This window comes from Lynx rufus, unplaced genomic scaffold (genome assembly GCF_022079265.1).
Source record: "Lynx rufus isolate CCGP_SWC_20201006 ecotype Redwood Valley unplaced genomic scaffold, mLynRuf1.p SCAF_5, whole genome shotgun sequence".
Classification (NCBI taxonomy): Eukaryota; Metazoa; Chordata; class Mammalia; order Carnivora; family Felidae; genus Lynx; species Lynx rufus.
In genome coordinates, this window is record NW_025814867.1 from 100,410,987 (window position 1) to 100,426,581 (window position 15,595).

The following is a 15,595-nucleotide window of genomic DNA, read 5'->3' on the forward strand; positions in this document are numbered from 1 at the left end:
TACCTTTTCTTGTTAATTAACAATTCATTATATGGATAAAAGGCCTCATCTCTTTTCTTACTAAATGAATCACTTTTTTCTTTTTTTTTAAAAAAAATTTTTTTTTTCAACGTTTATTTATTTTTGGGACAGAGCGAGACAGAGCATGAATGGGGGAGGGGCAGAGAGAGAGGGAGACACAGAATCGGAAACAGGCTCCAGGCTCTGAGCCATCAGCCCAGAGCCTGACGCGGGGCTCGAACTCCCAGACCGCGAGATCGTGACCTGGCTGAAGTCGGACGCTTAACCGACTGCACCACCCAGGCGCCCCTGAATCACTTTTTTCTTGTTTCTACTGGTAGGAAAGAATAAGATTAAACAGTGGTCTCCAAGTTTATTGGCCTTCTTAGTTTTCATACGGATGAGAGAATCTTTGGAACCTCTCCCATCTTAGCTAGATGTCTATCTTCGGCAATACCCAGCAGTTTTACGGATTTAGACCCTGTAAGTGAGTGTAAGGGAGCAATCTACATTGCCTCTAATGCTTGGCTTATGAAGAACCATATCAACGTGGACGTCAGACCCAGGGTCCGGCAGGCAGGGGAAAGATTGGTAGAGAAGTAACAACCGCTCTTTCCTTCGACCGTCACCCGCTGTTTGATAAAACCACCCATCCAGCAAATACTTTCTGGGCCTCTATATGAGAGCCCCTTAAGAACTGGGGCTTCGGCTTGCTCATTCCGGGGTTCCCCCCCGCCCAGAGTCCAGCATCATAAGCACAAGGTAGGTACTTTGCCCAAGTGACTCAAAGACCTTGTTCTGGAACTCCTGGCTTTAGGCTATCAGAGTGGGCAAAACTATGTCTAAACTTCCACTTCCGTGGCTGAGACACAGAACACAACCTGATCAGGGCTTCCTCAGAGGGAGCCTATAGTTGTACACCTTCGGCTTAAGCCTCATCCTGTCTTGCTGGCCCCGTGAATGGACGGAGGCCAGCCCCGCGTGGCAAAGACCGTACGGCGAAGAATGAAGTTTACGTTTGAAGACACAAGACTAATTTGTTTATTAGGTCTGTTCTAATAAGTTGAGGAGGGGAGTTTTTGGCAAATAAATAAATAAATAAATAATCAGACAAAGGGAGACTCGGGCAAAAGAGGGAGCTCAGGAAGAGGAGGCGGAGTCTTTGCATAGTTCTAAATGAACACAAGGTGGCAGCAGTAGGCAACGCGGATTCTCAGCAGAAATGCAGCACTTGCAAAAACCAGAAACTGGGAGGCTTTGAGAAAGAGAAGGTCAGAAGGTGACTAACTATTTCTTTATCACAGAGACCGTGGTGTGGAACATTCGTCCTCTCTACGGGGGGGCAGGAGGCAGCATCTTACATGATCTGCCTGGGCATCCCGTACCCGGTCATGCCTGCCTGGGAGGCTCCCTTGTTGCTGCCCATCTGCAGGCCGATGACGTTCTGTCCCTGGCGAAGCTGCTCCTCTGAAAATCCTCTCCGATTCTGCTGGGCTTTCCTGGGCAGGGGAAGTGAGATGGAATAATGTCATTCTGACAGTTTTCAAGCCCTTCCCAAGACACGTAGTTAGAAAGACTCTATTAGGGTCACCAAACAGAACCCAAGGCCACCAAATAGAATAGCAGGCCCTATACTGAACTATAGTACTGATAGGAACTGTGATCCTACCCTGAGCTACAGTCCTACCTTGAGCAATGGCCACCATGGGCTATGACCCTACCATGAGCCAAGGCCCTACCCTGAGCTATAATCCTATCATGAGCTATGGTCCTACCTTGATCTATTAGTCCCTACCTGGTCTATGGCCCCAGCCTAAAGCTATGGTCCTACTCTGATCATTATTCCTATCCTGGGCTATATTCCTACCCTGGGCTATGGTCCTATCACGAGCTCTAGCCCTACTCCAAATAGGCCCTTCCATGACACAGGAGCTCTCCACTCCTTAGAACCCAGATGATTTTTCAGAATTTCCACGAAAGAGTCAGTGGCTTCCTTTCTGAAGACTTCACTCTCAGACAACTTTCCTGTCACCCTCTCTCTCAAAGTTACCTCAAGCCCTTGTGAAAATTACAGTCAGGTCTTCTTACAAAGCATGTCATAAATCCCATTCGGCCTTTCCCTGTGTGGGGCCAAGGATTAATGTTCCCGTTTTAGAGCTGTAGGACCTAGGAGTTAAGGAGGGAAATTTTCTTACTCTTACCCAGAGGTCAGCAAACTTCAGTAAAGAGCCAGGTAGTAATTAATTTTGGTTTTGTGGGTCATATAAACCACGATATGTCACTAGCAAAGCTGGGACTAAAAGCAGAGTTTCAACTGGCCAAAATCTAGGAGATTTTCAGACAAGGTTCATTTAAAATGACACAAGGGGGTAACTTTTTACAACTGTCTAGAAAAAGAAAGCCAGGTTAGGGAAATGAAGGGTCAATTATCTGCTACAAAGTACTCTTTTGTCTCCAAGGCCCCCTGAGCTATTGGGTGGAGTTTCACCTTCCTTGCTTCCCCCACCCTTGAAAACAAGGACAAGAAAATAAATCCTTTACTGATATGACCACATAATATATTATCCAGACCATGCCACTTTTGAAAGTGAAAGAGACAGCGATTAATAAATACGCTGGGGGGTTGCCTGGGAGGCTCAGTTGGTTAAACATCTGACTCTTGATTTTGGCTCAGTCATGATCTCACAATCCGTGGGATCGAGCCCCACATCAGGCTCTGCGCAGATAGTGTGGAGCCTGCTTGGGAGTCTCTCTCTCCCTTGCTCTCTGGCCCTCCCTGCTCATATGCACGTGCTCACTCTCTCTCTCTCTCTCTCTCAAAATGAACAAGTAAACATTTAAAAAAAATAAAGAAATACACTGGGACAACAGGCATTAACCAGGACATATGTTCCCTTCATTAAGTTCAAGAATAAATAAGTAAATAAGTTTACTTTAGGGCTCCTTGGATCATAACACCAAGTGCAGACCTCAAGCCACCTCTGAGAAAAGTCAGTCAGTCCTGCTCAGCCTCTGGAGAAACAGCACAGCCGGAGCCGGAGGGTCCCAGTATCCCACAGGAAACCCCCAATCCTTTCTGCCCTGGGTGGGCTGTTGACCTGAATGACAGCATCAGTCTTCCCTTGTTCCTGGGGAATCAGCTGTGGGGGCCCTGAGTGCTTTGTGTTGAAATAGCCTCTAGCGCTCCAGATGTTCTTTCTCGTAAAAATCACCCTCCTCGGTTGACGAGTGGAGCATGGGGAGTGGTGGCAGGAAGGGATATTTACCTGTGAAACCAGGATGGCTCTCCCCTGTAGCAGCCATCATCCTTGGTGACTGCAACGCTGCCAAGAGCCATCAGAGTCCTCTGCACAGCCGCCATGTCCTTCCCTACAAGCCAACAAAGACATTAAAGCCAAGCATGTGTCAGGGCTAAGGAATCTGGAAGGATGGGGCTGGTCCTCTGGGAAGGAAGTTCTGATGGGAGGCTGTAGGCCAATCCCATTCAAGAGGGGGGATACCAAATACTTCTCAAAGCCCCGAAGATAACCATAGCAAAACTTCCCAGAAAAGAACAAAAAACTACCTGGCTAGTCTCTATGTGACTCGCCCAGTTTCTAACTCATTCATAGTTGCCGAATGAATAAAACATTCCAAACACTTGTCAGCCCAGATACAAGTAGGTCCCTGCTCTGAGCAGAGGCCCTTGCCTCTGTGGGTTCTACAGACTGTGGCAAGGGGAAATCCTGTGGGTAGGCTTGCGAGCTGGTCCGCAGAAGACGATTTTCCTCAGGACTGGGGGTAGGGGGAAAAGGAAACTGGAAAGGAGTTGCTTGGCTGGATTCAATGTGCCAAACCCCAGGTGGCTCCTCTCTTTTACTTTCTCTGGGTTAAAAGGGTCTAAAATCACCCATGTGCGTCAAATTGTATTCACTTGACGTATTCAATTGATTCAAAGGGTATTCACTTTGCTCTTTGGGCTGGAGGCCGGCAAATGAAGGCAAGCAAATCAACACAGAAAGCACTCAATGTGACACAAACGATAGGCCCTTTATTTTGTGCAGCTTGGAAGGAGCTAAATGGAAATAATAAATAGCTGCCGTGTGTGTGTGTGTGTGTGTGTGTGTGTGTGTGTGTGTGTGTGTCTGTGTGAGAGAGAGAGACAGAGAGAGATGTGTGGTGTGCCCCTTCATACAGTGGGAAAGGGGGGGCATGCCCTGAGGAGCCCAGTGACCCTGAATCCACAGAGGAGGCAAGTGACCCTGAAAGTCAGCCTGTTCCTCTCATCCTCTCTCTTTTCCTCCCTCCCAGCTGACTGCCAGGCCCGGGGCTGGGAAAGATGCTACCTCGTGGTCAGCCCTGGATTAGACAGAGATCCGTGCACGGCACGGGATGTGGGGTGCAAAGCTCAAGGCACAGGGTTAGCAAGGAAGGCAGCGTTCAGTGGGGCGGGTAGGGTTGGGGGGGTGAAGCTGCAAAAGTTAAGGGCAAATACTAAAAGGCCCTCGTTGCACTGAGCGAACCATCTGTGCTCTCTCCCCCCACCGTGCTGCTGCGGCTTGGTCACTGGGGAATACAGAATTACAGGAGAAAGGCAGATGGTAAACAAGACTGGAGTAGAACTCTAATGAAATAAACAATTCAGGTCCACAGAGGAAGTCCAATTCAGGATGTCCATCTATTCAAAGAGGAGAGAGAGAGAGAGAGAGAGAGAGAGAGAGAGAGAGAGAGAAAGAAAAAGAGTAGATTCATTTTCCCTCACTTTTCTTCCCTACCCCATTAACCACAGGGCGGTTTCGGGGATCCTGAGGCCTGGTGGGGTTAGCTGATAGTTACAGTGCTGGGGGCGGGGGGGAAGGAGGTGGGGGGGGCGTGCAGAACAGAACGGAAGTGTCTGGGCAGCAGATGGGTGGGGGAGGGCACAAGGAATCATAAGACTTAAGAACAAACCCAGAGGTGGTTACTAGAATGACTTCTCGTAGATAAAAAGCTTTTCTGTAATTGTCACTGTGTAACGCGATCCTTTTTTTTTTTTTTTTTTTTAATAGAGCTGTAGTGATGATATTCTGAGGGATCACTGTGGAAAGAGATGGAGAGAGGGTTTGCTCTTAAGCATTGAGCCATTAAAGAGAACTTACAGCAAGAATTAAGCACAGGGAGGGTTGGGAAGGTTAGAGTATACCATTCAACCCTACTCTGTACAAGGGCCACACAGGAAATCGGTTTCTGGTGGTTGGAAAGCACAGGTCGAGGAAGTCCAGGATCTGGGGGAACGTGCAGCCTGACAGCCAGCAACCCAGCCACAGATATGACCCTGGAGCCCCGGGTGCAGAGGCAGGTTGTGTTAGCACAGACCCAGCCCCCTTCACAGGGAGCTAGCTGGTGAAACCAGGCAGGAAGGAGGGGGAAAAGTTGGCAAGGAAAGATATATCCTGGAAGGTGGGAAAGGAAGCAATTACACGATTGGGCAGAAGAAGCTAGGGAAGGAGGCGTCATTTGACAAAAACACGTTGGAAAAGTTTTCCTTCAGAAAGGTCCCAAGGCAAGAGATTTGATATAAATTATAAGCCAGATATTTTTATACATGGTATCAAACCAGTGGAATTGATATTATTCCCTCCAGTGTATGAATGGGAAAATGAATTCAGGGAGGTTAATTAACGAGCCCAGAGTCACTCGGCAAGTAAACCAGAGCCTGGCTCTAGCTCAGGTGTCTGAATGCAAAGCCCACAAACAGTCCACTAGGCCACCATCAGCCATGGGTCCCCACTGCAGGTTGGTTGTGGTGGCACATTCCTTGGTGATCAGAGATAACCTACAGGGGTGGCAGTGGCTGTGTGAGGACCAGGCCAGAGGGAATGCACAGGGGGACAAAACTGGGTCACTGTTCTTGCGCCCCATAAGTTCAACGGTACCAACCCCGAGAGCCATAAGTCTCTGAGCGTTTTTGTCTGGAATAATTTCTCCAGGTCGCAACTCAAATAAGGTTAAAGCAAGAAGAAGAGTTGGGGCCTAGAGTCCCCCATCAGTGTGCGGGTCAAGTTCATCCTGGCCAAGATTCTAAGTAACACTATGAGCAGGAATCTGCCCCTCTAACTTGTCTATCTTGCTTTCCTGGCATGTCTACTCAGCTTTCTTTTTTTTTTTTTTTTAATTTTTTTTTCAACGTTTTTTATTTATTTTTGGGACAGAGAGAGACAGAGCATGAATGGGGGAGGGGCAGAGAGAGAGGGAGACACAGAATTGGAAACAGACTCCAGGCTCTGAGCCATCAGCCCAGAGCCCGACGCGGGGCTCGAACCCACAGACCGCGAGATCGTGACCTGGCTGAAGTCAGACGCTTAACCGACTGCGCCACCCAGGCGCCCCTCTACTCAGCTTTCTAACAGACATCCCTCATGAACTCCAGCACGGAAGTGCTGAAATGGCGAGAGGGCCTTTTTCTAGCCTCACCTCTCTTGCCAGTTCAGAAGCCCAGATCACATGTTGCTGGAGGGAAGGGACCATTTGTAGAGGCTGATTTCTATAACTGGGGGGTCACATATTAAATGTCCAAAGGAGCAGTGAGGTTAAGGAAGATCTGTGAATCTTATAACCATCTGCCTAGAACACGGCCTACTTCAGAACAAGGTTTCCCAAGCCTCTTGGACTATTTATGGGATAGTGGGGGGGACATCTCTTTAAAAATATGAATTTTGAGGTCATTCCCCTTAGAGATGGATTCAGTAGGCCTGGGGAGAGGCCTGGGAGTTTATATTTGTAATAAGCTCGCCAGGTGATTTACACCATTAGGCAAGTTTGAGAAGCACGGTGGCTCTCAAACTAGACTGATTACCAGAAATACCTGAGAATGAGGGGCGCCTGGGTGGCTCAGTCGGTTAAGCATCTGACTTCTGCTCAGGTCATAATCTCATGGTTCGTGGGTTCGAGCTCAGAGCCTGGAGCCTGCTTCAGATTCTGTGTCCCCTCTCTCTCTGCCCCTCCCCAGCTCACACTCTGTCTCTCTCTCTCTCAAACATAAATGAACGTTAAAAAAAAAAAAAAAAAAGGGGGCGCCTGGGTGGCGCAGTCGGTTAAGCGTCCGACTTCAGCCAGGTCACGATCTCGCGGTCGGTGGGTTCGAGCCCCGCGTCAGGCTCTGGGCTGATGGCTGGGAGCCTGGAGCCTGTTTCCGATTCTGTGTCTCCCTCTCTCTGTGCCCCTCCCCCGTTCATGCTCTGTCTCTCTCTGTCCCAAAAAAAAAAAAAAAAAAGTTGAAAAAAAAATTAAAAAAAAAAAAGAAAGAAAGAAATACCTGCGAATCTTAAAAATTCTGATTCTGGAGCAATCTCCTGAGATGACTCGGATACAGCCAGATGGAGAGGCAAGCATTGTTCCACTACTCGGGTTTTCACTTGTTAAAAACATTGCGAGGTTGGGGCGCCTGGGTGGCGCAGTCGGTTAAGCGTCCGACTTCAGCCAGGTCACGATCTCGCGGTCCGTGAGTTCGAGCCCCGCGTCGGGCTCTGGGCTGATGGCTCAGAGCCTGGAGCCTGTTTCCGATTCTGTGTCTCCCTCTCTCTCTGCCCCTCCCCCGTTCATGCTCTGTCTCTCTCTGTCCCAAAAATAAATAAACGTTGAAAAAAAAAAATTAAAAAAAAAAAAAAACATTGCGAGGTCTAGCACACGGTAAGTACTACACGCTATTCCTTAAGCAAAAACTCCTCCCTTCGGAGACATCTTCCGCAAAGTCAAATGGTAAAGTCAATAATTAGAAGGGCTCTGATCCAAGCTGGGAGCCAGCTCGGAGTCCGGCAGCTTGGAATCTCTTTGCTCCCTGAAAGCTACACCCTAGATACTTTGGCAAGGCAGCCTGAAAACACTGCTCAAGGCTATTCTTCCAAGAAAAAAGAAAAAAAAAAGAAGAAGACTCTCCTAAAAGGAGTAGCGACTACTGGGAAGGACTGGGAATTTTCTAGATGCTGAGTCCTTGGTGGTGACCTAAAAGTGAGACCACTGGCCATAAAAAGGGAAGTGACACATGGAATCGGAGGGGCCAAATGTGCGTTACCAGCTCAGCACTTTGATCAGGTGAGCTGGACTCTTCTAGCTTCCTCTTACAGGAGGGGCTGATATTTAGACTTGCAATTATAAAAAATGAGATGGTGGTGTAGCAGCTCCCTTGTACTCAACCTGGCAAACCTTTGCTCAGACAACTGAGTGTGCCCTCTTTCCTGCATTAGCACAAAGCGGTGTTTCCCCAAGTGTGGTCTTGTACTTCAGACTACTGAATGATAACTTCCAGGGGGGTGGGGCCGAGGGCTCTACAATCATAAGGCTCTCCCGCCCCCCCCCCCCAACCAGGGATTCTTATTACCCATAAAGTTTGAGCGCTATTACCATAAAGGGAGCCTGCCTGGGATTCGCTGTCTCCCTCTTTCTCTGCCCCTCCCCTGCTAGTGCTCTCTCTCACTCTCTAAATAAATAAATAAGTGGTTTTAAAAAATACAAGTGTTTCACAGTTTACAGTCAAAACTTTTGCTTCAGAGCTACTTTGTTTTGTTATCCGTCTTGACTCATCTGTGTTACTCTTGGAATACTGGCTGTTTTCATCTTTCTGGTATCATTTCTGTTTTCCTTGAGTAATAACTTAGGCACAGCCCCCAATTCTCTCCTCAAGATTGAGAAAATATTACTACGGTCAAAGGAGAAATGTCAGAGAGTAGGCTGGGCTTGCTCTGTGAGTTTCACAAATTTTTGTCGCTTGCCTTTCTGCAGACACTCTGTTGGTTCTCAAAGCCAGGTTCCCAGACCAGCAGAAGCAGCATCACCTATGAATTGGTAAGCAATGCAAATTTCTGGGCCCCACCCCAGATTTAATACCTCAGAAACACTGGGGCTGTGTTTTCATACACCTACCAGGCTCGAGGTTGAGAACCACGGCTGAAGGAAAAACCCGCCAAACAAAGTCACGAGCAGCGGAGGCTGTTCTGACAGAAAAGGAGACGGCAAGCAGCAGGCATGTTATGATGACTCAAGTCACTACAGGTACCTCACAAGACCCCCAAGTGTCTCTCGAGTTGGGTGAAATGTTTCCTTGTTCTTGCTGTTACGGAATGACACATATAGAGCCACCTCCCCAGAGAATATATTTGGACTGCCAGGTACTCCCCCCACCCAATATAAACCACACTCTTCCCTGACTCCTAGTCATCAAGGAAAGGGAACAGGGGGGCAGGGCAAAACCATGTGGCCAGGATCCTTGTCAGTAGGACTCCTGAGAAAAGTAATCAGATTGGATTGATCTTTGAGTCTTGCCTGCTCTGACATTCTAGAATTCTACATGTCTAATGCTTGTTCACCATGTGGCTATGCAAAGAAACCAAAAGGTAGTTGCTGATGGACTTATAGTATAGGGGGAAGGAAGCCAACATTTATTAGGTGTCTATTAGCCAGGCACGGTCACAGGCATTTTATACATTTAATCCTTACAAGAACCTTCCGAGGAAAGTGCTAGACTTATTTACAGAGAAGGAAACTGAGGCTCTGAGTAGCTGAGCACTGAAACAAGTTCACAAAGTTGGCATGTAGCTAAAGAGCTTCAACCCATCTATCTCACTCCAAACTCATGCTCTTTTCACTGTACCAAGATCTTCTGGGTCTGGAATTGGCAAAGCAATATATTCTGGGGAAAGATGTCAAGAGGGTAATGACCACAGGATAGAAAAAAGTCAGAAGGTGACCCGTGAAGCCGGCCCCTCCATACTGGAGGACGGCCGATGCAGTGAAGGCACCACACGACAGACAGAGGGCCAATGCCATCCAGGCAACATTACCGGCTTCTGTATGAAGCCATTAATGAAGTCCATCTGTTCCAAGGCAGAATATGTGCCTTTCCAGCCTTGCTCCCGCCACCCACATTTTCAATTTGTCCTAAAAAGGGACAGGGCAATGACTGTAGTAACGTTTACCTTGCCACCGTATATTATGCTCTACGGTTGCCAGACACTTTGCTAAGCAACTTCTAATGCATCATCCCCTTTAATCCCCATGTCAACCCTGTGAAATAGCTGAGAAAATCAAAGCTTAGAAAAGTTAATTGATAAGTGGTGGACCAGAGATGTGAACCAGGCGGTCTTAGAAATCTGTGTTGTACCACCTTCCAGGGTAAGTTTTCTTTGAGACTTTCTTACCAGCACATCCCCTAGTTCTCCCATGTTCTCTCTCATTCTCTGTCTCTCTCACACACAAACACACATACTTCCTTTTCCTGCTCCTCCCTCGTCTCCTTCTCACTTTCCCTCCACAGAAAAGACACTGACGTCTAAGCTCCGGTATGCTCTCCTGAGTCATGGGCAGCTGAGACAGCCCCACTCCCACCCCCTCCCGGCACTCTCCACAAATCCAGAAGGAACCTGCCAGCATCCACCTGCCCTCATGCAAGAGAAAGACTTCTTCAGTCCTCTCCCAGGGCTCTAAGCGGCCCCAGCTTCCTCCCCAGCCCTGAAAGGGATTGCTCATGCCCAGCTTCCTCCCAGAGGAACTTCAGTAGCTCTGTTTCTAATATCCTTTGGTTGGGTTGTTTTCTGGGCCGTTGTTCAGGCCCGGGGTTCCTTTTTAAAGCCCAGGACCTTTTATTCTGGTTGCTCCTAAGTCCATTCCAAACATCTCACTGTGCATCGAACAGGGGTTTCAGGATAATGGGTCCATTTGGGGCCCCTGCCTGTCTAACTGAAGCCTAAATGGGAGGGCGTCTTGCAAGCCTGGCCTCCTGCAGCTTCATTTGTCTGCAACCTCAGAGCAACATGGAGTCACTGGGCAGCCGTGGGCAAGCAGAACCCTATTGGGAAGATGCCAAGCGGGGGAGATGGGGGGCAGGGGGCAGAGAGCTGTTGAGCATAAAGTGCCTGCAGAGGAGGAAGAGAAGTGCCCAAGCGAGAAGGGCTGGACCCGCAGCAGCCACAGTGCGTGGCATCAGGAGGGAATGGGAATAAATGCCATGCCCAGTGCGTGGCATCAGGAGGGAATGGGAATAAACGGAAAACCACCGTCGGAGCAGTAGGGGGGATGCGGCATGAAGCCAAGCAAATGGCCAGCTTGATAGCTGTGTGAGTAGACACGGGCACCCTCACGCTGACACATGCCGACCCTGCCTTGCAGCATCCCTTTGATTCAGGCTTGCTCATCCCCAGACACGAGCGACAACTGGCTCTGGCAGGAAGCACCCAGCCTCTCTCACTCAGTACCCTGGGTCTCACCCTGGCCTTGCTCAAGGCCAAGCCCGCTCCTCCCTTCTCTGCCCAAAGCAACCCACTTTCCTACCTCTTGCTCCATTGTATGGTAACCAGCTCTGGCTTGAGCCTCAGTCAGTGATCCAGAGGCCCCCTCCCTTAGAATGACTCTTCCAGAACCTCAGTCCTCCCATGAAGGGGCCCACGGGAGGCCGTGGACACTCCCAGGCATCTGCTTTGTTAGTGTCAGTCATGGTTACCTATACTCGGTCAGCCACCCTTGGAGTGAATCCCCTTCCTTTTTTTCCTTTAAAGCTTCATCCTTTTTTCCCTGGCTCTGTGTCTGCCTGGTTTCCTTTTTCTAGGAGTATTAACCTGGCTTGGAGCCCACCTGTCCACGACCCTACCTTAGGCGACCACAGTCTCATTCATGCTTCTTGACCTCCCTCTCCCTTAAGAAGTATGAACACACAGGGCTGGGACAGGTGGTGTAGACCTCCCCCTGCTCTGTTAATCAGGGACCGTGGCTCCCTACACCCCTCCTCGTCACTGCCAGCACCTCCGGGATGTAAAGTTTACCTGCGTGATCTCTGATAAAAGTGGAAAGGCAAGTAAGACATCGTCAGTCGAGTAAAGACAGAGAAGCAAGCTCGGGGTCCACATCTCCCACAGACTTCCCAGTTTCCTTCTCTTCCTACATACTTCCTGCGCTTGGTGGGGGGCTCACCCTTCTATTCACATGAACTCCTAATACAGGGGCTCCACCCTTCTGTCCCACACAGTCCTGACTCCTCCTCCTCCTTCTCTTCTTCATCCTCCTGTTATGACTCACCAGCACACTCATGGTGCAGGTGCAGGAAACAGCCTCCTGGTCAAAGCATGACAGGGCAGACTAGTTGAGGCCCTATTTTCTGGCCTCAGAGAGTTCGAGTTTGAGCCCTGGCTCTGCTAATTACAGGCCATACGATGCGTACAAGTACTCATGGACAAGCTTCAGCTTCATCCTCTTTGAAATGGGAAAATTAATAACACCTCATAGAACTGGAGGAGAATTAATTGGCATTACACAGTAAAGTGGTTGTTCCACGCCTACGGTACGGGGAGATATCAATAGGCAGGGGCTCTCTTTATTAGCTGGGAAAATCATCATCGTTTTGGTCTAAAGAGCAGAAACCAAGTCTCAACTGTGACATTCACGAGATTTGGAAGTGAGTAGCCAAGAAGTCCAATGGCCTGGCCTGAAGGTCTGGATATCTGACTTTCTAAGTAATGGCAAAACACAGGTTACATGATGGGTGTCTTGGGATTTTAACAACTCACGTGTGAGAGAAACAGGAAATACCAGCTCTCTGCCTGACACAGAGGGGGTGTAAGGGTTAAGGAGGCAATTGTTTCTTTAGAAGTTGTTTAGTAGGATGGTCCTCTGCTAGAAATCTGTTTCATCCATCATCTAAATACCTCTTGAAATACCATGTCTCCCGATCACAGGAAAGTTACCCCCTTCTCACTATCAGGAGGACCATTTGGGTCACTGCCCTGGGCATCCTATTGGGCGCACCACTGCTAACAGCCAGGGACTGAGCATGAGCGAGCAGAGCCTACCTGGAAGGCCTGCTTGAACTGTTCCCTAGCTCCAGTGCCTGGCCAGCCTGGCGTGGAACCGTTGCACGGATAGGCACACACATTCGGGCCCAGGGGAACACTAAGCACTATGACCACAGGTCCCAACTTCGGGCCGTGTCTCCATTCACACCATTTCCCCCAGTAATGGTGGACTGTCAAATACGTCCAGAAATGTGATTTGACTTTTATGCCTCATAAGACTTATGCCTCACAAGTCAATTCACAAATGTGAAAGAAAAGAAAAATCACATTTCACACTTTCTGAGCAGAATATATATCTGGAAGGGACAGTCACCAAGCCCTCAGATAATCGTTTCGTAAAAGGTTGGGGTGCTCTTGATTTCTCAGACTGAATGACAGACCGCACCAGGCGGCTTTGTCTACGAGCCCTGTTGCTGCCGGTGAGTCAGAAGCACGCTCACCACCCAGCCCCCCTTCTCTTCCAGTAGCTACCATTTGTTCAGAAAGAGTACGTTGTGGGAGGGGTAACAGGAATGAAAGGCATCCATGTAACCATTTTAGCTTTCTCTCCATGGAGGCTTCTGTTTACGTGCTGGTTTGCTGAGGTCCCCTGCCATGTCCCCAGGGTGCGCCTTCCCTCAGAGGAGGGTAGCCTTGTCAATAGAATATCACAAAGCGGTAAGCTAACAGTGCCCCGGGGTCACAGCGGATAACCCCCATTCCACCCCACCCTCCACCCCCACAGGGGCACACACAGGCATAAGGAAGAACACTGTGAACAGGTTTCCCAAAGAGATGGCCAAAGTGGAGGGGGAGGGGGAATAACCCCAAAGGCATGAGGGCTGTTTACCTTCCCATAGATCCACCGTCTGAAAAATGTCAGTGGTCCTGACACCGTAGATTTCTGCAGCTTTTAGGAACTGGGAGATTTGCTCCATCTGCTTAAAAGCCATCTTTGATTCTGAGATCTTGGGAATGGGCTCCTGTCCCGGTGGGTATAAACTGTTTATCAGCTTGCACAGGACCTGAAGAGAGAAAGGGGAGACAAAATCAATGTTTCCCTTTGTATTTATCCATCATTAATGCAAAGTGAGTCCCAGGCCTATAGCGCACGGTTTCCGGGTTTGGGCAGAGGCAAGTCTTGCGCCCCAGGAAGGCACGGCTCCGGGCTGGGTGGCCAGGTTCGCACGCCAAACCCCAGAGACCCAGGTGGCCTCACTCCCAAGGCTGCTCCTGGCTACAGTGGGTCCTGCATCCTGGGAACCCCCTTCCCTGCTGGCTCCTCCCTTCCTTTCTCTGGGGGAGGGAAAGAATGTTTACAAATAGGGAACAATGTGTGATGATGAGCCCGTGATTTCCAGACTTTCAATGGAAGGAGGAGAGGTCAAATAATAGAATCGAATATTATTTCTTCTCTCAAAGGGCAGATCAGAATCAGCCTTCAATAACTCAACCCATATGTGCCAATGAGGTATAAAAGAGCTGAACCGGGTACCCTCCTCCTAGATGCTTGTAACCCAAGTCCTGGGCGACCCAACAGAAACGTAGGATAGCTGTTATGTAACAGTAAATCACAGCCTGCGGGGAAAAGATGGGCTTGTTCGAATCAGCAGTCTCCAACCCCCAAACGCACGAGAGCATCTGGTCAGAAAAGCAGTTACCAAGTAAGGATTCCCTTCGGTTTCTTGAGAACCCATGCATTCGAGACATCCAGCACCCCAGGCAGCATGGCTTGGGGAAGGATGGGAAGGTGGTTAGTCTCTCTGACCCTTTCTTTTGTTGTACTTTGTAACTAACCCATTCCCCGGGGGTGGGGGGGAGGAATAATTATCCTCCCCCCCCCCCCCCCGCACCCCACGCGCTGATGGACCAAAAGTCTGGAGAAATCCAAGGGAAATCCTTATCTGATTATTCCCACTGCAGAAAGCAAAAAGGGCTTTTAATTTGGCAACAACTCCCAAGGAAGCTGCCATGTCTCAGGTGGGTGGAGAGTCCTTAAGCCAGGAAGGGAATTGTGCGGGGAGCGCAGACCTTCCCCCCCCCCCCCAAAGAAATAAAGTCATTTCCATTCCCACCCCGCGAGACACAGAGTTTGGCAGCCGCAGCCCCACCTGCAGCCTCCTGTTAGAAGAGAAAGTCCAGGAGGGGTTCTCAGCCCACTGCCCTGGCCACCAAGATCGCCGCCGGCCTTACCGTCCCGTCCATCAACCATTTCTGAAAATGGGCCCTGCCGGGGGGCGGGTGCTCTATGTCCTCGGCGCACTGCAGGATGATCCAGTCTACCAGCTTGTTCTCCAGGTCCGCATCGTACTTCTGCTCGATCTTCTCCTGCACCTCTCGGCTTAAGCCATAGCTCGGGCCCCTGTTAGCCATCTCTGGAAGAGAAGAGAGGACACGCGCGGCATCCACACAATAGCAGCAGCGGCCCGGCTCCCTGCGAACGGGGGCTGGGACGTGGCTGGGCGGCCTGGCCCAGCAGCAGCAAAGCGGGCAGAAAGCCGGGCGTGGTTTAAATCAAGGAGCCAATGAAGCCACTGGGGTTTCACCTACCAACGCGAAGGGAAAGCGCAGCCACGCGCCAGTGACTCTAGAATAAAGCCCCTGCTGGTCCAGGGGGGCTGGAACGCCCCTCTCGGTCCCGCCTATCGATGGGACGAGATGAGGTGATGTACAAGGACTCACAATCAAGGCTGAAACCCCAGGCAGCAAGGGGGCTGGGTGGTGGTCGTGGCGTCCCCTCTCCAGAAGCACTTTGCAGAGACTGGGATCCTGAAATGGGAGAGAGCAGGTAATTAACAGGAAGGAAGGAAGGCCGCCTTGAC

General features: G+C 49.7%; 1 protein-coding gene across 1 annotated transcript; it reads right to left on the reverse strand.

Annotated features, from left to right (window-relative positions):
• Positions 1-1,081: 1,081 nt before the first annotated feature.
• Positions 1,082-15,146, reverse strand: TAGLN3 (transgelin 3). The gene is given in 5 exon segments (XM_047100060.1): positions 1,082-1,251; positions 1,253-1,499; positions 3,267-3,369; positions 13,624-13,798; positions 14,967-15,146. Coding segments are annotated over 5 exon segments (816 nt in total). The 3' UTR covers positions 1,082-1,140.
• Between the last annotated feature and the right edge of the window lie 449 nt (positions 15,147-15,595).